Source organism: Motacilla alba, chromosome 9 (assembly GCF_015832195.1).
Source record: "Motacilla alba alba isolate MOTALB_02 chromosome 9, Motacilla_alba_V1.0_pri, whole genome shotgun sequence".
Classification (NCBI taxonomy): Eukaryota; Metazoa; Chordata; class Aves; order Passeriformes; family Motacillidae; genus Motacilla; species Motacilla alba.
In genome coordinates, this window is record NC_052024.1 from 7,900,567 (window position 1) to 7,922,813 (window position 22,247).

The 22,247-nt window shown below is 42.6% G+C and overlaps 1 protein-coding gene across 1 annotated transcript in view; it reads right to left on the reverse strand.

Moving 5' to 3' along the window:
- EPHA4 (EPH receptor A4) overlaps positions 1–22,247 on the reverse strand; it is a 105,654-nt gene that overhangs the window by 21,878 nt on the left and 61,529 nt on the right. Inside the window, exons 6-8 of the mRNA XM_038145428.1 lie at positions 6,192–6,316; positions 4,868–5,027; positions 2,813–2,924 (exon numbers count right to left, since the gene is read on the reverse strand). Of these exons, the coding sequence (XP_038001356.1) occupies positions 2,813–2,924; positions 4,868–5,027; positions 6,192–6,316 (397 nt within the window). The remainder of the gene's footprint in view (positions 1–2,812; positions 2,925–4,867; positions 5,028–6,191; positions 6,317–22,247) is intronic.

Below are 22,247 nucleotides of genomic sequence, written 5' to 3' on the forward strand. Positions count from 1 at the left end.
TGGAGAGCAGCCCAGGAGCCCCACGCCTCTGGGGCAGCTCACCTGAGTGGCAGAAGGGAGCCTTTGTCACAGATCTGAATGCCCTAATTACGGGGATTTGGGCAGCGGTGATTAAGTAGCCGGCATTCAGGAAAAGAACACAGGAGCTTTTTCGGGAACTGCAGGGGTCAGAGACAGGCAGAGCTACAGGTGGGGCTGGTGATGAAGAGGAGTTAACAGCGGGGGGAATTAGCAGGCACTGAGGTGAAACAGCAGGACCTGGTTGCCACGACCCTGCTCCCACCTCCTCCTTCCCACACAAAGAGGGGATGGAGGGGCTCAGGCACCAGGCTGGCAGAGCACCTGCTCCAACACCACCGGGAAAAGGTGGGCAAATGTGTCAGCAGAGCAAAGATAAATCAATCTATCAGCTGGAAGAATTTCAGAGAGAAACTTTCAGATGACCAGAGGATTGGTCAGACCATCTTACTACAAGAAGGTGTCTCTCTCTCTGTTTTACACTTCCCCAAGTCCTTTACAACTCATTTTGAGATGCTGCAATTTCCCTCAGCATTCCTTCAGAGCAGGGTTGAGGACCACCCATGCCATGTCCTGCCCACTGCTCCATGGCTGTCCCCATCCAAACCTCGGGAAGTTTAAAGGAACATTAGGCAGATTGGTTCTCGCATAGCAGGACAGAGCCAAACAGCTTGAGCTGCCTGAAGGCAAAGTCCTTGGACTAATTCTGCTGTAAAGATGAATTTTGGGATTTGAATAATGTCTTGAAAAAAGCATGAGGCTAAATCATCAGTAATAACCCAGGGCTCAAAAGTGGGCAGCCACAGCATATGCCCTGTTCCCACATTGGCTCGTGGATGCAGAGAGGCCGTGTCTGCAGGCCAAAGCACAGGCTTGATTGTACAAATATGACTTTTAGGTCATGGTTAGATTACAAAACCTTCTCATGGGGACTCCCTGGACAGAAAAGCTTTTTCTCATCTGAAGTAATTTTGGAACAAAGTATAATTATTTTGCTATTAACTTCTGCTGGCGTAGGAGCATGGTGAAATATCCCCAAAGTCCACACCTCTAAATGACATTGTGATAGTGGTTAAAATCGTCAGAGTGACAGTGAATGTTAAAGTAGATTCTGTTTATTGAGAGCTACTTCCAGCTATGGAGAGCTGTGTATTAAGGGCTATTAATTAGCAAGGCACCGTGCATTAGTATGCACAGAGTAGTTTCACTGTCCTAGTATTTCACTCATCTTGCTCTGTCTTTCCCCTTCCATGGCACTTCTGAGAGAGACCAGGGCAGAGCCACGGGACATCCCCGAGCCCGTGGCCACCAGGATGTTTCATCTCCATTGCCACCAGTGCCTGGAGCAGGCTGCTGTCCCTGCTGCCCAGCTGCTCTGCAGTGCCTGTGTGTGACTGCACGCTCTGGGCAGAGATAAGTGAGCAGACAGCCCTGGGCAGACCTGTCTGAGCCCAGCAGGTCTGTCAGTACCTGGCTCCAGGCAGCCTCTCCTCTGACAGCTTTATGGCCGATCCTAACGAGAATCAATGCAAGGGCAAGGGGTTGACAGTTCATTTTCTAAAGAGTGATCCATTGAGGGCCAATCACCAAGCAGTGTTTATCAGCCTTGGGAAGAGACATTTTTTTATAGGGGGAGAAGGGGAAGGAATCATCTCAAAGCAGCTCGACAGGCTCAATTCTCCAAGGTGGCGACTCATAATTAGAAATCCAATGTATCCTGCTATCAATCCTACCTTAAATAATAAAGTGATCAATAAAAGCGAGAGGAGATTAAGTCATCAAGCTCAGTGATGCTATTTTCTGTTGCAATGGCTTTTAATAAACCTGTCTCTCCACACCACATTTTCATATGTTCTGCTCTTCTTTCCTCTTGCCAGCATGGATGCTTTGAGTTGAACACCCACAGAAAACGATCACAATGCATGTCTGCTTTCCAGATATTACAATCACAGTCACTTAACTGCTCCCCAGGCCAATTTAAAGAGAGCAAATGAAGAGGAGTTTGAGTGCATTTACAGCTGATGCCATTAAACTGACCAACAGAGATTGACAAAATGTGCATCACTCAGATCCCAGGCTCCAGATGCAGCAATGATACAAGCAGTTTTATCTCAAAATTACACTGAAGCAAGATCATGCTGATCTTTTTAAATGAGACTGAACACAAAGATGAAGACAGAAACACTCACACTGTGTTTCTGCTACACTGTCCTCCCACTCACAGGATTGTTCCTGATGCCTGGGTTGAATTTGGGAGAAGATTATGGTGCTGCATTGATGAAATACACATCGATCCAGTTCTGCTGTGTTACTGCATCTGACGCTGAATGACTGTGGCTTCCATTTTACAGCCATATCCCCTCACACAGGAAGAACTAGTACAGACTCACAGACTAACACAAAAATCACCAGCATAGCAGTCTGATGGCTTAGTTAACAAAACTGCCGTTGTTTATTCCCTGTCTGTCAGGAGTCAGTCCAAGAAAATCTACTGTACCCATACCCATTAAACTTAATTTCAAATTACACTAACCACAAATCTCTAGCTGGCTTGCTTCTCAATGCCAGTTATTGGAATCAGCTTTGCATTTGAAGGGCAAATAGAGCTGGAACTATTGCCATTACATCACATGCTGCTTGGTACTAATGTCGAGAAGATCAAAGCTACACGGGAGAAGGCTTGTAATGCAAATGTACTGTTTATGATGCTAATCAAAGAATTTAGCTTTGTTTGGAGGAGACAAAAAGCTCCCTGATGAAAGAGAGAGAGGGAGAGAGAAGCTTAAGTTCTTACCTCCTGCTGATGACAAAGGCTGCAACGAGAATGACCACAAGAACAACACTGCCAGCCACTGAAACAAGAAGCACTGTGGGATTGGTACCATCGCCAATGATGGGAGAAGGAACTGAAAACAGAAAAGGGAGCATTTGTGTCAGACAACCTCAAAAAATCAACCTAGGTAGCACTCAGTGAGCTTTCTGGCTTATGAAGGCAGTTTAGAGTAGCACTCCCATCTACTTTTAGGTCTTTATTATATAGTCATTTGACACAATTTTTGCAACTGCTAATGAGCTGAAGACATGAAGTTTGATAATGATTTGGGGAACTTCAGTTCACCAGGAACAAGGACTCCCTCTCTTTCTCCCCTCCAGTGCTGCTCAGAGGGTATAATGACTAATTTTTTTTGCTTTCTAATTGTTTTCCACACTTCTTTCCTCCTTTTTCTTCTTTCAGGGGGCCTGATGATCACTCCACAACTAACAGTAGGAAAGTAAGTAATTTTAAAATGTCTACTCTCCTCCTGATGGATTGTTTTCAGTTGTTAACATCCTGAATGATATTGCCACTAACTGGCATGACCTTAACTTGATTTAAGGAGACCTCTATGTCCAAAATAAAATAGGTTTGGTCACAGTGCCTTTCTGCCACTGAAAACCAAACATTTTGGGGGCTAAATCTTCATGTTTCCTTGAGCAAAGTGAAAAGCCTTACTGACAACACAGTTTGAACATTCTTGTCTTTATATAACTGTCTAAAGAAAAGTGCAAGTATGGGAGCTGATGTCGGACACCTAACTGATCTGTGTCAATGGCTTGTAAAGGGGAGTAACAGGGTTCTATTCTCTTTGAAATAAGATATTCCAGATACATGCAAATGTCTACTTTTCAGAAAACAATATCTCTGAAGCATCAATGGCTTCCAAGTGTTTATGAGGTGCCTGTTTCCTTATGCCACAGTGAAGTACTGTCATTGCTAGAATCTACAATATAGTGTGGTATTCACATCCTCTGGAAAAATCCTTTTGCCCAGGATTTTTCTCCTAGGAAGCTGAGAAGCCTCAGAGGAAAAGGAAAACAACTATTATTTCATTTGATTTTCCTCTGTTTTGCTCTGTCTGGAATGTGTTTGGAGATTGTTTATCCACAGGTGATTGTTTCATTGGATTCTGGTGTGAGTTGTTTTCACTCTTTGGCCAATCAGGGCCAAGCCATGTCGGGACTCTGGAAAGAGTCACAAGTTTTCATTATTAGATTTTTAGCATTCTGTAAGTATCCTTTCTGTATTCTTTAGTATAGTTTAGTTTAGTATTGTTTAATATAATATAGTATCATAAAATAATAAATTAGCCTTCTGAGAACACGGAGTCAAATTCATCATTCCTCCCTGCCACGAGGATCCCTGCAAATACAATAATTCAGCATATCCAAAGAGATGTCTCGGGCCAGCTTCATGCCATCACCAACAGCCATGTGACTATGCAGGAACATCTTCTCAGAGCACACACACCACAGTCCAAGTGTGAGAAATAGCTACTCACTTTTCAGAGTTTAGGAAGGTTTATTAAACTTTATCAAAAAATACAGCAGAAGATTGAATAAAGAAAATTGAATAAAGAAAAAATGTTATGGTGCTGGGAGCAAAAGATTCTCCCCACCACCTGCTCAGCCTCACAAAACCTCCCTCACAATGGAGGTCTTCCATTTTTAACCCTTTAACCCCTCCCAAAATTCTGTCCATCAACCCCTTCTTTGCTGTCCAGTGGTGGAGATCTCTTCCCCAAATCCTGATTGGAGGTCAGATGTCACCATAGTGACAAGCCAGCCCTGCCAAATGTCCCAACTCCAGCTGTCCCTTGATAACCATGCAAGGGGGTGCAACGTAACTATAAATCTATAAAACTTTTCTTAACCTGTATACATGATATTTGTCTATTAATTGTGAGAGTCAATCATCGCATTACTCATCTACCACACAAGCATCCAACGGGAAACTCCCCGCACACAGCCCGGCGGTATCTGCACTCTCTGCTGGAGGAGAAGCAGAAGGACGGGGTGGCAATGCCATTACCTGTGTTAGTGGTGAACTCGAAGGGCCCGCTGAAGTCCCCGTAGCCTGCTGCTGTCCGGGCCCGCACGTGGAACACGTAGGAGGTCAGGGGGTTGAGGCCTTTGATGTCGGTGTTCCTGGAGGCCGTTTTCACGATGCGATAGCTGCGCTCGTTCTGGTCCTGCCAGGGCAGAACACAGGGTGATGGAGTGAGACTGTGAACCTGGAACCCCACTGCCTTGCCAAAACTGGCTGATCAAAGATGAGTAACAGCAATGGAATTCTCAAAATACATCCTGAGGGCTCCTGCTGCTGGCCTTGCTCAATCCCTAGCACCGTGTGCTGCACGGGGCTCTGAGCAAGCCAAAAAAGGAGGATGAGGCAGTACGTATGTTGCTCATATATCACTGATTATTTAAGAAGTCACACAATGAAAACTTTTGGATGACAGCCAAGCGTTCAAATAGGATCCTCTTGATGAACAAGCACGTTTTACTCACACATACTGGCACTTTCCTTTTCTTCCTACCAGCCAGAAGCCATATAAAAAATGATAAAAATATTTTTAAAAAGAAAAGACTTATAAAACATCTTCCAGAAAGTCCATTATTAAAAAGAATTCTATTTTTGGCTGGAAAATCTATCAGAAAATGTAACAATGTAGCTTCCCTGCAAATCAGATGCCTTTTAATGTATGTGAAAAGCAAGAAAGTGATTTTTTTTTAATAAAAAAATTAGAAGTATTCGTGTGCATGTGAGAGACAGCGCGCACGAGCAAGAGCAGGTAATTGTTCATTTCTGCAGAGACCCTTCAAAGAAAATAGCTCTTTTCATAATTCCCTACTTGAGAAGTTATTTGAAGGAATAACATCTCCCTCTAACTTGGAAAGTATGAAGAATCTAATTTTCTCTCCTTATTCTCTATTAAAAGCCAGCCAGTCCACGCTATCACTCTTAGCAGAAGCTGTCGGCAAACAGATCTTATTATTATGACTCTCTTATATACTTCATTATTATACTTCTGTCTATGAAGTAAAGCTAATGTCTCACTTCTACCCAACACTATTGACTCTCATTATAAATGTGATTGCTATAAAAGCTCAGTTTCTAGGTAGGAAAGAAATAACAAAATAAACTCATACTGTACAGCGGGAACAGCCTTTGAGCCTTACTCTTTCAAGCAACCATTCAAGTGCATGAAATCCTTAATTGGATTTTGTTAAACTGAATCTATTTCATTTCAAATGATGGAATCCTATCTTGAAATAAACCACAGTGGAGTGGAGTAAAAAAGCTGTGCCCGAGCCCAAAGGGAACTCCCGGCTTGTCCATTTTTGAGTAATACCTTTTCATAGTATTTGACCTCATACTCCAGAATGACTCCATTTGGCCTGTCAGGTTCCAGCCAAGCCAAGGCAACACTGTGCCTTGTTATCTCCTTAGCCTGGATCAATGCAATCGGGGACGGAGCTGCCAGGAGAAAAAAAACAAAGAAACATTATAAGCAATCATTTAAGGAGGAATATTTTTAGTATTTTTAGTTGTAACTTTCACAACATGAGCACTTTCAGAATCTTGGGGAGTGGAGGTGAGGGGAAATTAGAAACACCAAAGATTTTTCCTGTTTTCTTTACCAAAATGACATTTAATCATTTCTAAGAAAGACTGGGTTTGGATGCTGGACAGTACTAGATAGGTGGGTTTTGAAGTAACAACACAGTTGTCTAAGCATGTCTAACTGCAATATTCATGCCGCCCAGGTAAAAACCTTCATAAGAGATTGTGGTACAAAAAGGATCTCTTATTTTTGTCCTGTGTCATTTTGGTCCACAGTCACTCTCTTCTTCCATCTCCTAAAATAACTGATGTTATTCCATTAGCTATTTACTTTAAAGAAACTACGACGTTCCTGAGGTTTCAATCTTGTTTTCTCCAAAGCTGAGAAAATATTGCCACTGAATTTAGTAAAGCCAGAGTAAAGCTGAATACATATGAATTTAGGCCCTCCCATTAAAACCAGGAAACTTGTATTTCAACAGTCTGAGCCAATTTGTGCCCCATAACTTGCCCTGCTTACACACAAATCTGTGAGCAGTCCCTGGAAAATGGCCAAGGGCCAGATTCTAGCTTTGGTAGCTCCTTCCCAGCCAAAAGATATCAGAGACAAGACCAGTGTGTGCCAAAATGGCATCTCCTGACCCTGTCCCGTGTGGTGCTGCATTGATGCCATGAATACAAAGAGCAGGATTGCACCACCACGGGTAAGGGCTGGAACATTTTTGGAAAAACTCTACCTAGCAACAAGCTAAACTCCAAGACCCTTTAAACTGTATCTGTGTCAATAATAAAGGCTGCAATGAAGAAGATAATGGAAAACATCTCTTTGTGCACTGTGCACTGTCTAAAGAGCCCCTGCTAACGCTGAAGTTCAGGTTTCTGACTGGCTGGAGGACAATGCCTTCTCCCTTTGCCTGTGATAGCAACAGATTCATGGCTGTGCTAGGGAACGGGTTTTCTGAAGATTTATGAACCCGGCTGCCCCTTTCTTGCTGTTGTGTTGCTGTGTGGTCACATCTCTAGCCAGCTGTTATCAAGCTCTTTTGATGCTGACAATAGCTGGTATAAATGGTGGAGTCTCCAGGGATAAAAAGGGACATTCATGAAATTTTTAATCTTATCTAACAAAGCTGTCCTGTATAACCAGAGATTAGAGGTCTTCCTAAATTGAATATATTTCTTCTTTTGTCCCCTGATGCTGTAGCTGCTCTTTTTCCCCCACTTCCCTTTCTTTTTGTTTCTTTTTCTACCTTTAACTTTGGAATGACGATCCATGAAAATGTTATAAAGTTTAAAGTATCCTTGAAACAGATATCCTTGAAAACTACCAAGAAAGGCAAATAAATAAAACAGTCACTATAAATGAAAGGAAAATTGAATGTTGAAAGCCTCAAACCTACTTGACCATATCAGACAGTTCTGATGGAAGTGAAAATAACCGGTAGATGCTGCAGTCACAAAAGGGTGTCTCCTCTTGATGTGAAACCATCAGGGAGCTGCTTCCCGATTTACTATTTGACAGTTTGGCATCTCTGTTAGAAATGCCTCCAAAACCTTTATCTCTTTTTTCCTTGTCTGTCTCTCACAGGCAAAGGCAAATACTGAATGACAGAGGAGACTATAAACACACAGCCAACAGGGAGGATCCAGGTGTCCTCCATCAAATTATATCTGTGGCACGACTGCAAACCTGCTTAATAACCTCACACTTCCTCAAGAGAGAATCAAACCTTTTTTTAATTCCCCTCTGCAATAAGAATACTGCTCAGGTAATAAATTAGAAATCAGATTTGTTACCCTAAAACGCACACGCACACGCCATTACTGATAAACCAAGCGGAGAGAAATCTGCTTAGTTAATCGCTGCCTCATGCAGGGCAGACAAGCAATTCTTTTTACTGAAAATCCATCACTTATGCTGGTCTGACCTCAGGAACTGTAGAGAGAAAGTTCCCTTTCTTTCCTTTATCCTCTCTTTAACCTCCTTGGTTTGCCATTTCATTTCAGCAAGCATCTATACTGGAATTTAGTGAGTCCTTTGATAAGTGCTGTATGAAAACACATTTCTTCTCTGTAAAATGGCTATTTGCAGCAGAAGAATTTATATTAACTAAGCCTTCTAGTGAAAGGCTCTCAGCTTTATATAGCTTAACAAGTGCTTTCTCACTTCTGACAAAAAATGGACAGCTGATCTTAGGCACTACCCCATACTGGAAAAAGCAACATGCTCCTGGCTTCCAGGACACAAAAAGGACTTGTACATCAATTCCTTCATTACTCCTTGCACTTTTAAGAATGGCCCTTTTTTTTTCCTTCCTGCCCTTTGTATGCAAATTCATCCTCATTAACTTTTAGTACCTTCTTTTGTCCTGGATTCTGCAGATGAGCCATTTGTTGCTGACTTTGTTTTGACTGCACATCCTGCCTCTCCATACTCTATACAGAAATCCTAAGAATGCCAAAGTTCAACTACAGAACTGCAAGAAGCTCTTCAGGAGTGACATCCCTGCAGCACAGACCTACAGTGGTCTATGCAATAGGATGGTGAGCTGAAACTCTGAGGACCTTGAGGAGCTGGACCCAGTACAGTTATCCCACTGCATGGATACAATCCTCAGTTACCAATTCTCTTTTATTTCTGCAAGTAGCCCTACAAATCAGGTTTATTTTTCCCCTTGTTTTTCAGGATCCACCGTCTGACCTGAAAGACTGGACTCCTGGAAGAACACCAGTTTCTCCTTGCACATGTACTACCAAAGGGCATAAGGGTCTGGTCAATATTGTCCAGGGCAAAGAGGACATCAGCACTGCCAGCTCAACACGGCACTGCAGGCAGCAGACACAGCCTTCTGAGTGAGCTCGTACAAAATATTTACATTCTTTGTTCTTCTGCCTTTTGCCTTTAAATTGCCTCTTAGGGATGATGTGAAGATAAACATGTAACAGGTTGTAAAATGATGCTTTGATCACAAACAGAATAGAAGACAGTATCCTCTTCTATCTGCGTGGGCTAACTGTTCATTAGATGCACACATTCCTACATAAAACACACTGAGGACAGCTTGGCCAAAAAGAATAACATTCACAATTAAGGTGTTCACAGTAAGATCCCATGAAACTTATGGAAGGGAGTGGGAGATCACTTTTTCTTTCACCTTTTGCACTTTCCTCCACCCTGCTCCTTTATGTTTGGAAAGGAGCAGTAAGCAATGACTAGTTTCTCAATCATCACTGCTTACAGCAGCCAGCTTTCTGCCACACGTGCACAGACTGCACATACCGAGCACCAATTCTACCAGAACAGCCCATTTCACAAAATGAGGTATTCTGGTGTCTAAAAAGGGGTCTCCCCTTGAACAAAAGCACCAAGTGTAACTTTCCTGAGTTCAAAGCTCAGCAGTTCCTCTCCCTTAAAAACCCCACTCCCTACTGATGTGAATGTTGCAATTTTCTTTCATCTACTTCCTCAATAACCTGCCATTAAACACCTACTAGTAGTTTTATTACCTCAGTTCTGAGCTTGCGGCCTACAGAGAGAGAAAGAGCACAGATGTACTACAAAAACTTCACCCAAATGCCATAAAGCCATGTCCCAAGGCTAGCCAGTGCTGAATTGTAGCAGTTTTGAGGCACTTTAAAGGATGGCAGAAGCAGAGTGTCAGTTTTTCATTACTGGTTCAAATTAGGAGAGGTGGGGGGGAATGGAAAGAGGAAAAAACCAGGAAATAAATAGATGCAATAAAGTCTCTGGCATGTAAGCATCCATGAATGAAAACAGCCCTTTATAAAACTACAGCACATGAGTACTCAGATATCAAAGATACACAATGCCCAGTGTTTTATTGAAGATGCCTTCTTACCCACAGCAGGGTTTACTTTCCACTCCCCATGATTTGAATTTAAATGGATCATGTTTACTCAAGGGGTCTTTCACTGACTGAAAAATATACCCACAGTTTGTACATTATCTCAGCTAAATTCAAATAACATATTTAAATTTAATTACTTGAAGCTTAGGGGTTTTCATGCTTTTCTTTATTCCCTCAATTGCACACAACACTTATTTGTTCTTATCAATGGCTATGCGCTTTGTCAAGCATCAAAATTAAATGCTTGAAAGCACTAATGATGTTACTGTGATTAAGGGTTTTTACCTTCCAGGGTAGATAGTAAAAGCCTGCTCCATTATTAATTACTTAAAAAAAAAGAGAGGAAAAAAAAAACAAAATATTGCTGAGAATCTAACATTGAAGAAAAGTCCTCTTAGAAATCAAAGCAAGAAAATAAAAGGTCTTTCATTAAAAAAATCTACCCTTGATTAGGACACAACATATTTAAGGGAACCTGGCACATTTCAGGTTTTCTCTTTGACTATTTACCTTGTCACACTGTGGGCGTTTACATGAGATTTTGTAAATTATATTAGTAAATAATCTCACAGCAGGAAAACAATATACAGCACAAAGAATCAAACACAGTTTTAATAATTTCTAAAGGCCCACGCTCTGGGCCAGATTCTGACCATTTTATTTATGTAAGAGGGCATCTTAGTTGACTAGCTGTCACACTGACTTCAAACCAAGGGAAGACAGAAATGTCCAACCCTCTTTAGTTACATAAAGCTATTTACATAGTTTTACATAAAACTAAAACATGTCTACCAGAATAAATTTAAAAGAAGGCAGCTCTCTTTCACAGAATCACAGCATTGTTACAGTTGGAAGGGACCTCTGGAGATGATCCAATCCAATCCCCTGCCAAGGCAGGGTCACCTGGGCAGGTTACAAAGAAATTAATCCAAATGGGTTTGGAATGTCTCCAGAAGGGGAGACTCCATGACCTGCCTGGGTGGCTGTTCCAGTGCTGTTCTTCCTCATGCTGAGGAACTGCTTATGTTTTAGTTTATGGCCTTTCCTCCTTGTTCCATCACTGGGCACCACTGAAAAGAGCCTGGCACCATCCTCTTGGCACCCCTTTGAGATCTCATTATTGCATTAATGAGATCTCCTCAGTCTCCTCCAGACTAACCAGGCTGGAGATGACTAACCAGATGATCCCGCAGTCTCTCCTCATCAGAGAGATGCTCCAGACCCCTCACCATCTTTGTGGCATCCACTGCACTGTCTCCAGTCACTCTTTTTCATTTTTGTACTGAGGCTCCTAGAACTGGACACAGCACTCCAGATGTGGCCTCACTGGGACCCTTTTAGCATGACCACAGTTCCAAACATATGCAAAGCATATGCACGAGGCATGTATGTTCATCAGGATAAGCACAGGAAAGGCTCCTGCACATGTGTGAGGCGATGTGCACTCCCAGATTAGATGTCTGTGCACGTCTGAAGAGCCAAGCTGGAGTCTGGCATTCCCATTCCTCACTGTCAGCATGACAGCTACGCCTTCTCCCAGGGACCTGCCAGAGTCTGTGGGCTGCCTCTGCACTTTAAAAACTAACCACATGCATATTTGGGGCTTTTTTCATTATTCCCTCTGTAAAAGTGGAGCAAACATTTGTACTAGTGATGATTGGGCCAGGTTAGGACTTGGACAAGGATCTAGAGGCCTGATTGCTCAACCAAGCCACTGGAAGCTTCCCAAGACATTCCCGGGTGCTCTGTCTTCCCACCGTCTGCCTCTCCTTCCCCCAGGAATGACGGCTGGCGAGGAACTCCTCCCAGCCTGGAGAGTGAGACACGCCAAGATCCAGAGCAGCATTTTCACGCTTTTAGAGTTTCAAGCAAAGACTTTAAATCTCCTCCTGTGGAGTAAAGTGCCCCAGGTTATCCACCCACACACCGAAATCCCGGCCGGCCAGGGAGAAGCAGTGCGACAGCTGAGCTTGGCCTCGTGCTCCCAATCCCTTTAACCAGCCCTAATGCTGCTGAGCTGAACTTTCCCTCCTTCTCGCTAGAAATTACACTGCTGAGGGAAAGCACCAGCTTGGCCACAGGATACTCTCACAGGACACTTTCATCCCAAAATAACAGGCACAAGGGATCTTCCCGTGCTTTCCAGGCTCTGCAACCCAGTAACAGACCTCTGAGAAAAACAAGTGACAGGCTCTCAAACCTAGGGACCAGCTCACGTCAGTTGTTTGCAATGACATGTTCATAAAGAAAGGGGCTAGAAAATGAGATTTTAAAGACTGTTAACACAGTATTATTATGTTTTAAACATTTCCTCTGTTTTAAAGTTTTCATTTCTTGCCTCTCCCAAAAGAACCTGTGCTGCAAATCTTGCCAAACCACAAAAGCTGGCTCTGACTTGCATCAAATCAAAAGCTTGAAGGAAAACCCAGGCTCTCAGCAGCAACAAATAGTAGTAGTTGAGGATTATTAGAGTGCTGTACTTTTACTACCTAAGTCCAGCTTCATTTCTTGGCGACTAGCAGTGGCTGCTGAGGATCCACAAAGAGTCTGTGTATTTTCTGCGCTGCACATCCAGTTCACTTTTAGCACAGACTACTTCAACATACCAGAACTGCTCTAATTTAGATCAAAACTATTACAGGAATTGAGATGTGACCAGAGTTCCCTGTGATTTACATCAGAAATGAGGGGAGGATGAAGAAGATTTTTGCAAGTCCAGGTGATGGCTTGTTCTGGGGATCAAAGAGGGCCAGCTCTTGACAGCAACACATTATTTTCAGGTACTGGCTCTTCCAATTTTGAAGGCCAAATAATGATGTCAGCTTATGCAATGCAAGTCTGGAATTACTCCAAAGATCTGAATCTGCAACCTACAATCTCAAAGATTGCCTTAAACCAAAAGATTATAGAATCTACATAGCATTTAGCAAGAGATTTGTATTACAACTCAAGCATGGGGTCTGTTTCATCTGAAAACTGCTTGTTTTCTTTCTGCTAGCTTGCTAAGAAATCTTGTTGGCGTGTTCTGACAAGGATAACTTAATAGTTGCCAACAGAAACATGGCAGAATACTGTGTATTTCCTGTATGTACCAATGCCAGTTTAAAACAAACAGGAAAACAAGCTTTCAGTTGGAAGGCAATTTATAAAAATCTATCTGAACATCACAACCACTTAAAAACCCCAGCACCAAAACATTTCTAAATGCTAGAATGATTAACATGGAAGGGTGAACATACTTTGAGCTGTGAGTTGCTCTAGAAACTCTAGAGCTATAAGTAATTTGTTAAGATGGATAATTAGTCAGCAGCTGTCTGACCTGAGCAGGTTTGGAGCCGCTGGTCACAAAGCAAGTCACGTTACTCTTCCCTCTAGCTGAGCTTGGAATCTGACCCAGTATAAACAGCAATAAATTTTGTAGCCTAAAGAAGCCAACACTGATGCTCCACTGCACTATATTGGCTTGAGAGAAGCAGAAAAAATGGGCCAGGCAGTCCAGACAAAATGAGACTGCTGTGGCCCAGAGCTGTCACACTTAGAGGTGGGACCCCAGGACCTGAATTTGTGTGGGACACTTGTGGGAAGGACGTGCTGTAATCATCCTCTTACTTCTCAGATGCTGGTCCAAGCAAGCACAGACTACCAGAAACCCCTGATGGTGTGACACAATGTACAGCAGCCCTGAGGACAGTGGCTCTGGGGGAGCTGAAAGGAGGAATTAGAGACCATAACCCCTAGCTATTAAAGCAGATAATAATGTTGGAAATGGAGCGTTCCCCAACAGTTCAAAATAAGTCCTCTGGAGCAAAATGCTCCACTTAGCATCTTTCCCTCAGGGCAGCTCTGCCTCACCCACATGCCCTGCTGTTCCTCCCAGGAAGCAAGAAGTAGCCACCAGAGTTAATTCCTGCCCAGAAATACCCTGTCTTTCACCCTTGCACTGCTGCACAGGAGGTGAATCTGCTGAGCTGCCTTTTCTAAACGAACTCCACTCCCCCTCAGCCCCTTCCACCAGGAAATCAAAGCTACCCTTAAAGAAACACCAGCTACCCTCAAATGAGACCCCTGTCCCATTCTCTAAGTCCTTCTTCAAGCCAAACAACCACCCAGCTACTCCTCCTTCATTTTGCCATCCTCCTGCCCACAGTTAAGACACGTTTGCACACACATCATGAGTCAACACACAAGAGGGGAAGAGCTGTTCCTAAACTGCACAGAACCAATGAAATAACTGACTGTATCTGTGCCCTGAAAACCACTTTTTGTGCACAGCTTTCAGACCTCTTACAACAGTGTTCCGATAATCCATAAAACAACATAAAGAATATTGACCCTGCTGCTGTAATAGCCCAAAGGGGCAACCCTTTGTCTCACAGGGCATAGGACAGCTCTCACCTGATGCCCCATGTCTGTATCTGTTAACAGAAAGCCTTATTTCTGCTCCCTGGTCCTTTTTGATATTTACCATCAAGTCACTTGAGCATGTGGTTACCCCAACAGTTATGGCACAAAGCTTAATGCATTAAGGGGCAAATGTGTGATTTGGCACCCAAGGCAACACATCTCCTAACACTGCTCTCCCTGGTTCTCACACAGTTACTTCTTATTTACTTGAAACATGGATGTCTAGATGATGTATATACATGCGCTAAATAACGTCCTTTGTCACTTATCTTCAGCATTAAGAATATTAGATTTTGTAAAAAGTGCTGCTTAAAAGCCTTTTTAAAATCCAGACAAACAGAAGCCTCTGCCCTATTTGCCACTTAGATGCCTTGGAAATACTGAAGTATCTTCTAAACAAAATAAATAAATAAATAAATTGCATGAGTCATTCTGCTAAAGCAGCATTCGTTATTTTAATAAATAGATTTGGCCACATTGCCTCATCCTGGCTTCTGAAGTGCTTCAGTAATAGCAGAGACTTAGACTTTGCCATTTGGGTTTCTCAGATCAATCATCTAAAGTCAGAAATGGCAAGATTCTTGGGGGGAGAAAAAGTAATAAAATTATAAACATTTTACTTCCATTGTGATCCACAGCTCCAACAGCCACTGCAGGCTGGGTCTGAGCCATGCCCTCCTGAGCCTGCACCCAACACAATCCAAACCCAGGATTCACTCAACAATAAAAATCACAATTCTCACCTTAACACTTGAGAGCATAAATTGTTTCAAAGCCACCAAAGATAAGGAACTTCAGCCATATTTAGTTTCAGCTCCATCACACAGAAGAGGCTGGTGCAGAAGGTTTGCATTTATGTATTTATATTTCAGCTGAACAAGCTATAAATTTTAATTATAGTTGATATTCAGAGCATTCAGTTGGAACTCCAGTGAAGTACCTCCTGTACAAAGGTTAGATGGATTTGACATGATACCATCTCTACGCTGTTGAGAAATGCTTGGGATTGAATCAAGGTCTGGGTTTTCTGGGCTCAGGTTAGTAGCACTTTATGAAGAACACTGCTCTGACAGCACTTGGAGATCCTCATTCCTGCAGGATGCTGCAAAACACTCTGCCATACTCTCCCATCAAAGTGTCTCTTCTCCAGGGAACAAAGATACTCTGTGCTTTTGGAAAGTACCACAGAGAGTCAGACTACAGCACACTTGACTCACACTTGGAGCTCTCCCACCAGGTCCTTTCACTGGAACTGAATCAAACCCCCTTTCCTTCACCCACAACGGGCAGATTTGTTCAGGAAATTAAAAATCATTAATAGACCCAATGAGAGAGAAAAAACTCTGCACACAGTGTTGCTACAAAAAGCAAAATTACCTATGTTTGCCATTCATTAAAAATAAAAAGTGATGAGGTACAAACTGGGGAAGAGTCCTAAGCTTCCTGAAACACATAAACCTTGAAATTAAAATCTTAGTTCATGATGTCAGTAGCCAATTACATCATAGGTGGCACATAATTAAACTTATAAAGGGGTTTCATTATTTTGGTTTTATGCTGGATACTGAAAACCAGTGCATTATTTGTTTTAAAATCGTGTCAATTGGAAAAACCCCAAGTGGAATTAGCAATTAAATATTAAAGGTGATTGCCTCAGTGTAAAACACTCCAAAGAATAATTGGTTTCCTGTGCAATGCAAGTGCCATTACAACGTCTGAAAAATTTCAATACTAAAAATAAATAAATAATTTAAAAAAAACCCAACCGTTGTGAGGTTATGAGGATGTTGACCTGTACAAAGACCAGCCAGATTTATGTCCTGGAAGAGTACTGAGCAAATAAAAAGTCTGGGCAAATAAAAGCCCATGAAAACAATAAGTTGTGCAGCAGTCAAACAGACTGGTCTGTATTCTGAGTTTGGGCCTTTGTTTCCAGTCCCATATTCCAGCAGACAGCATAACACTGACTGACCTCTTGCAAAGGCACCACTGGGCCTGCACCCCCTGTCTGGAGAGCCCACAAGCCCCTGCAGCTCCTCCAGGACTCCCTTGGCTGCTCCATCTCTGAGTGCCCAGGGAGCTTGAAAAACATGGGATTTAACACCCAGCCACTTACATATTCCAGTCACTTTCTGCCTTATTTATGTGCATGCACAATATCCTGATAAACTATAAGGGAGGCTGTGGCTACTCCATCTGCATTCCCTTTTATGCTGGGAAGATAAATTGGGGCTGATTCAGAGGACAGATTTAAAGAACGCAGTCTGTTACCGAGACAAGCACAATCTTCCCAGGGAGCCCTTGTAGCGGGTTGTCTCCAGATCATGCCTTGATTTGTTTGCTAAAATAAATGGGACAGCACACAAAACTCAATTCATATACCAGACACCTCTTCCAGCCCACTATACTTTCCTATTTTGCTCAGTCAAAACTGTCTTGTTCTATTATCTCTCAATAAGACCACTTAACGGCAACATAGAAAATCAAAAATAATAAAAAGCTAATTAAAAATTTCAGTGCTTTCCTTTTAGCCTTTGGTAATCTGTGGAATTGGAAGACTTTTATATCCACAGCACATTACAGTTTCAGGGCTTTTCTGACTGTTATAATCCATGGATACTTTCAACAGATTTTAATACAGACAAAACCAAAGATATTTTATGGAGCAGTAGAAGAATTTAATAAAAAAATCGGAATCAGTCAATTGTCTTTTTAAGACTAGGTGATAGAATTCAATAGCAGGTATAAAAGTCCTAATAAACTCTGCAGGGACAGTTCAGAAGGCTGAGACAAAAGCTATCATTTCCTTTTAAATTAACAGTAGGATTTTTCCACAAGGGATGGTTTGAAATACAAATGACCACAGGAATAAAATACAAATGCTTGAGCTTCCTACACCTCTTTTGACTGCATTAAAAAAAGTAAATACAAAACCAGGGTCAACTTTTGTTATCACCAGTTTCCAAATTCCACAATTTTCAGAGACCCTGAATCCATTCTCAGAGTGCACTCGAAGTTCTGGGGCTCTGGTTCTTGAATTTAGTAATGAAGACAGATTACCTTAATCTAAGGAGATGCCATGAAATCCTTCAAGTGGATGCAGAGAGAGGCTCCCACTTTGTTTGGGAGGGGAAGCCCACAGGAGCCCTGCCACGATAATAAAGCGCTGCCTGCACACCAGTTCACACGTGGGGCTAAATCTGAAGTGACATTTCTCAATGAAAGAAGCAGCATTCACTCGTGTGCTCAGCATTTTGATGTCCACCAGAAGCTGGCAAACATGATTATAGGGAGCCAGCAGGCATGCCACAGCTCTATTTAGCCCTCACGGTTTAGCACAGTGCTATGCAACATATAAATAAAATATAACGGGCTGCCTTGGGATGGCATTCTGGGAGTGGGATTTCATGCATATGGATGGACTTGACACACATTTCACAAGGATGGAATATCTGAACCAGAATGGGCTGCTTCACCCACCCTTTGGGGTCAGTTCAGCTTCCTGCCCTCCAAACCATGAGCCAATGCAGAAACTTTTGGGCTTCAGGGACTAGTGATGTTTATTTGTGCTACTCTGCGTGGCATTTTAATTAGTAACTGTGTGGATTTAAAGACTGTGAATGGACACACAGGGGCAGTTGTGCAGCCTAGCTTTTGTGTTTCTACTCTCAAAAAAATGCTGTTTGAGGACATCAGCAGGGGGTTAATGGAAGCTTTGATAAAGTTCTCCGAAGCCTTTTATTGTTGCTGAACTACCGACTGGACTCTGCTGTCTCTCTGGCCTCTTTCCAATTTATTTAGTCAGCTGCAAAAACAACTAGAGAATTTAGAAGCCCATCTAAACATTCAGTAGCCACAAACATTCTTGGGCAAATTCTCCTTCCACATGAAAATATTTCTGTGCCAGTTGTTTAAGGGAAGTGCTCACACCAATTGTCTAGCTCTATGAATGGGAAATGTCAGTTTGCTGCCAGGGAAAGTGAGCACACAGTTAAATAGTCCAGGGCAAATACAAGCTGCAGGACCGCATCTCCATCTCTGTCAGTTTGGTAACTATTCATCTGTACCAACATCACTGAGACCAGAATTTTATGCCTCCTTGAAGTAAATTTATATGACTTAAATACGATCAACTCTACCCAATGCTGAAATTAAGCATCTCTTTCCCTAGGAGGGTGTGTAACTAACTTCCATTTTCCATTGCAAACCATGAGATCTTTTAAAAAATGTGACCAAACTTTTATTTAAATGCTGCAATTACATCTTGGCTCTATCTGACATGCAGCTTGTCTAAGCTGTTCACTGAACCCTGAAGCCGGTTATTTACTAAGGATCTTTAGAAAGCACTTTTTTTTTTCCTTCCGACCACGACTTGTATCCCCCACCTTGAATACAAATTCATGGAAATGGGTGGTGCAGACAGCTTTGCCAGAAAGCAGGCAGTTGTTATTTTAATTATTATTTCTTTGTGGAACGCTGCAGTTACCTTAAAATAATAATTTAATCCTTCTCAACAATAGTTTTCCCAGTTTTGTTTTTAAGACGGGAGCACGTATGCCTATAACTACACATTTATTACAGACCATCAGTTAAAGCCTCTGCAAGAACACGGAGTTGTTAAGAAGAAACTCCCACTTGCATCTGCCAGCTTGGAGAAGCTCCTTACTCAGACACTTAAACTTACACACGTAATTAAACGTGCAGCAGAAGAAACCTGAAGCAGTCAACACATGACATCTTCAAGTCTCTGAGAAATCTCAGGCTCAATGCTGAAATTTGCCTATTCAAAAGTATTCCCCCCACTTTTCAGTTCCACGCAATTCCCAAATTTCTTGTGCTGGGATCACTTTTCTTTCTGGATCTCCCACTTCATTAATATTTGAAAGATCTGTGGTTTCCCAAAATACACCATTTGGTTTGCTGCAGAAGTCTTCACAGTAACTCATTCAATGTAAATCTTCAGATGTCCAAAGCCAAAACACAAGTCCCTTTGAAAGCCAAAGCAGGGGAAGAAAAGGCAGGTGAAGAAAAGGCTGACCTGCACGTCTGGCAGGTCACCTCACTGATCAGGGCAGATAAAACCCAACCACAGCAGGCAGCTTGTCCCAACCCTCCTGCTTGCACAATGTGCAGGGGGGATCGCTGCACACGTCTAGCAGAAAAACGTGAAGCCTTAGAAACCCCACTGATTCAGATCCAAAATGAGAAAGTTGCATATAATTACCCTGGAATTCTGCAAGATGCTGTAAGAAATCACTCAGAGTGTTATATTCATGGATCATCCTTTTTCCAAGTCCTTGCTTACTAGTTTTGATTTTTTTTCCGACTGAATTCAGGCTTGACACAGCTCCATTTGGGGAATAATTTGCTGGTCTATCATCCCTAATACAAACACCTTAAAGCAAAGCAAGAACACCCCTTTGCAGCTCCCTTTTCCCATTACCCTGACATGGTACAGAAAAAAGAATGCAGCCAGTAGTATCACACACACTTCCCATGCTCCGGACAGCTGGCACACATCCAGATGTTTGCCGAGAGATTATTTTAAATCAGGTTTGTTGGGAACTGGGTGGCCAGGGTGCTGTGACTGTTTATACACACCCAGATACGTGCATGAGTTTCCTCACGGGTTTGTGTGCCTGAAAAAGGACTGCTGGAACAGGCTATTTGTATCCTTTGGCTGTGGGGAACAAGTAACTGGAAAGGGTGGGACTGTGCTGGTAGCAAGTACTTAGAATAAAAATACAGAACAAAATTGACTCTTGGATGCCTGTGAAGGCTACAGGAAGACCAGCTGTGCTCAGCATCTGGAGTGCCACTCGCTCCTCTGCTTGGGCAGTGACACGAACTCAGTCACCCTCCTGCACCTCTCCCAGGTGGGCCATCGAGCTGGATGTCACCTCAACACCCTCCAAAGGTGCAGAGATTCCTGAGGAACAGCCTGGCCCAGCACCTTAATCCTGCCCTCCACAAAACCCCACAGCACAGCCCCATCCCCACATCCCCTCAAAGAACAAGGCAGGGGCTGGGCTGGAGAGTTGATGTGCACGAGCATCCCCACAGCCTCACCAGGCACTAGGGAAGGGGGATGCCTGCACAGAAAATGACTTATTTTGCCAGCTTACACTATTTCATAGGGTCTGTGAAACTGTGACACGAGTGCATGATGAATTCTGTCTTCACATTCACAGAGCTCCTTTGCCAGCTATTTGGAGATGAAGTCTTCCTTGGGGTTATACAGCCCTTCAAAAATTATGTTTCAACACAACAATAAACAGCTCTTCACCAGGATTGCATTAGAAAAAGGAACATTTTTTTTGCAAGGGCTGAGCACAAAACTAGCAGTCTGAATGACTACAGACCTTGCAATTTTTAAAATCAAAATTAACTTCCTTCAGCCCCTCCCTATCGATAAGATTCTTAATATGCACATAAATATCACCACACACAAAATCAAAAAATGTGAAGTTCACTCTCAGCAAACAGAAATGATTTACTGTTACTTTTATTGAAACCAGGATTATACTCAAAGAACATAAGAGAGCTTTGAGAATCAGATGGATTGATCAACCTTCAGAGTAACAGTTAATTTTATTTTCCAGTGGAAGTTTAAGGGTGTTCAGGCAGTCACCTAAAGAAAGTTCTGTGACTGAAATCTACTTAACAATGTCTTTTGATGTTTCACTACAGAGTAATTCTTTATAGGTAAGTTATAAATATCCAGGAAAATAGTACATGAAAAAGAAAATACTAAAATCCTTAGCTTTCCTGGCCTTGGCATACATTGCTTTTGATCTGCCTGAGCAACTATTATTTTTTTGACACGAGGAGTGCATACTGACCAAGGGCAATGTATGTCCATGAATTTTTACTGACTGCAAAAGTAGCTCAGCACAGGCTAAACCACACTGGCATAATGTAAGACCTTATATGCATTTTCTGTGCTGCTCTGTACAACACGTGAGGAATCCTAATCAGCATTTGAAAGGAAATGTGGGCTTTCAAAGAAGACCCACCAAAATGCAAAATGGGAATATATATTCCCCAACCAAAAAGTCCAGTAGAACTTATTAGTCATAACTCCCAATTCTTTCCCCCTACCTCTGCCATTTCTGACTTAAAATACCATCATCCTCAAAGGATTGGGATCTTTTAGGTTTGGGGTTTCTTTTTCCTTTTAGTAAAGGAATTAAGAATATAAACAACAAACAAATAGAAGTGCTAAATGAAACTGAGTAACAGCTGGCATTTCCCTTCCCTGCACTAGCAGTATTTTGGGCTCAGCACAACTGCAGCCTGTCCCAGAATACTCAATTCCCATGAATCCTCTCCGGGGTGCTGAAATCCTGGCACCATGACCCATTTTAGCTCCTGCCTGGAAAAGGCAGTGAAGCACAGCAGGGCTCTGAGCACCAGTGCAGGATTTGGGGAGCACACAGGAGAGGGGCAAGGACTGCAGCACTGCCAGCCCCCTGCTCTGCCAGGGATGGAGCAGCTCTGGGGCAGTGAACACACAGCTGCACAGGCCAGGAGAGGGGCATTGCACACACAGAGGGGCTGGGCAGAGTAGT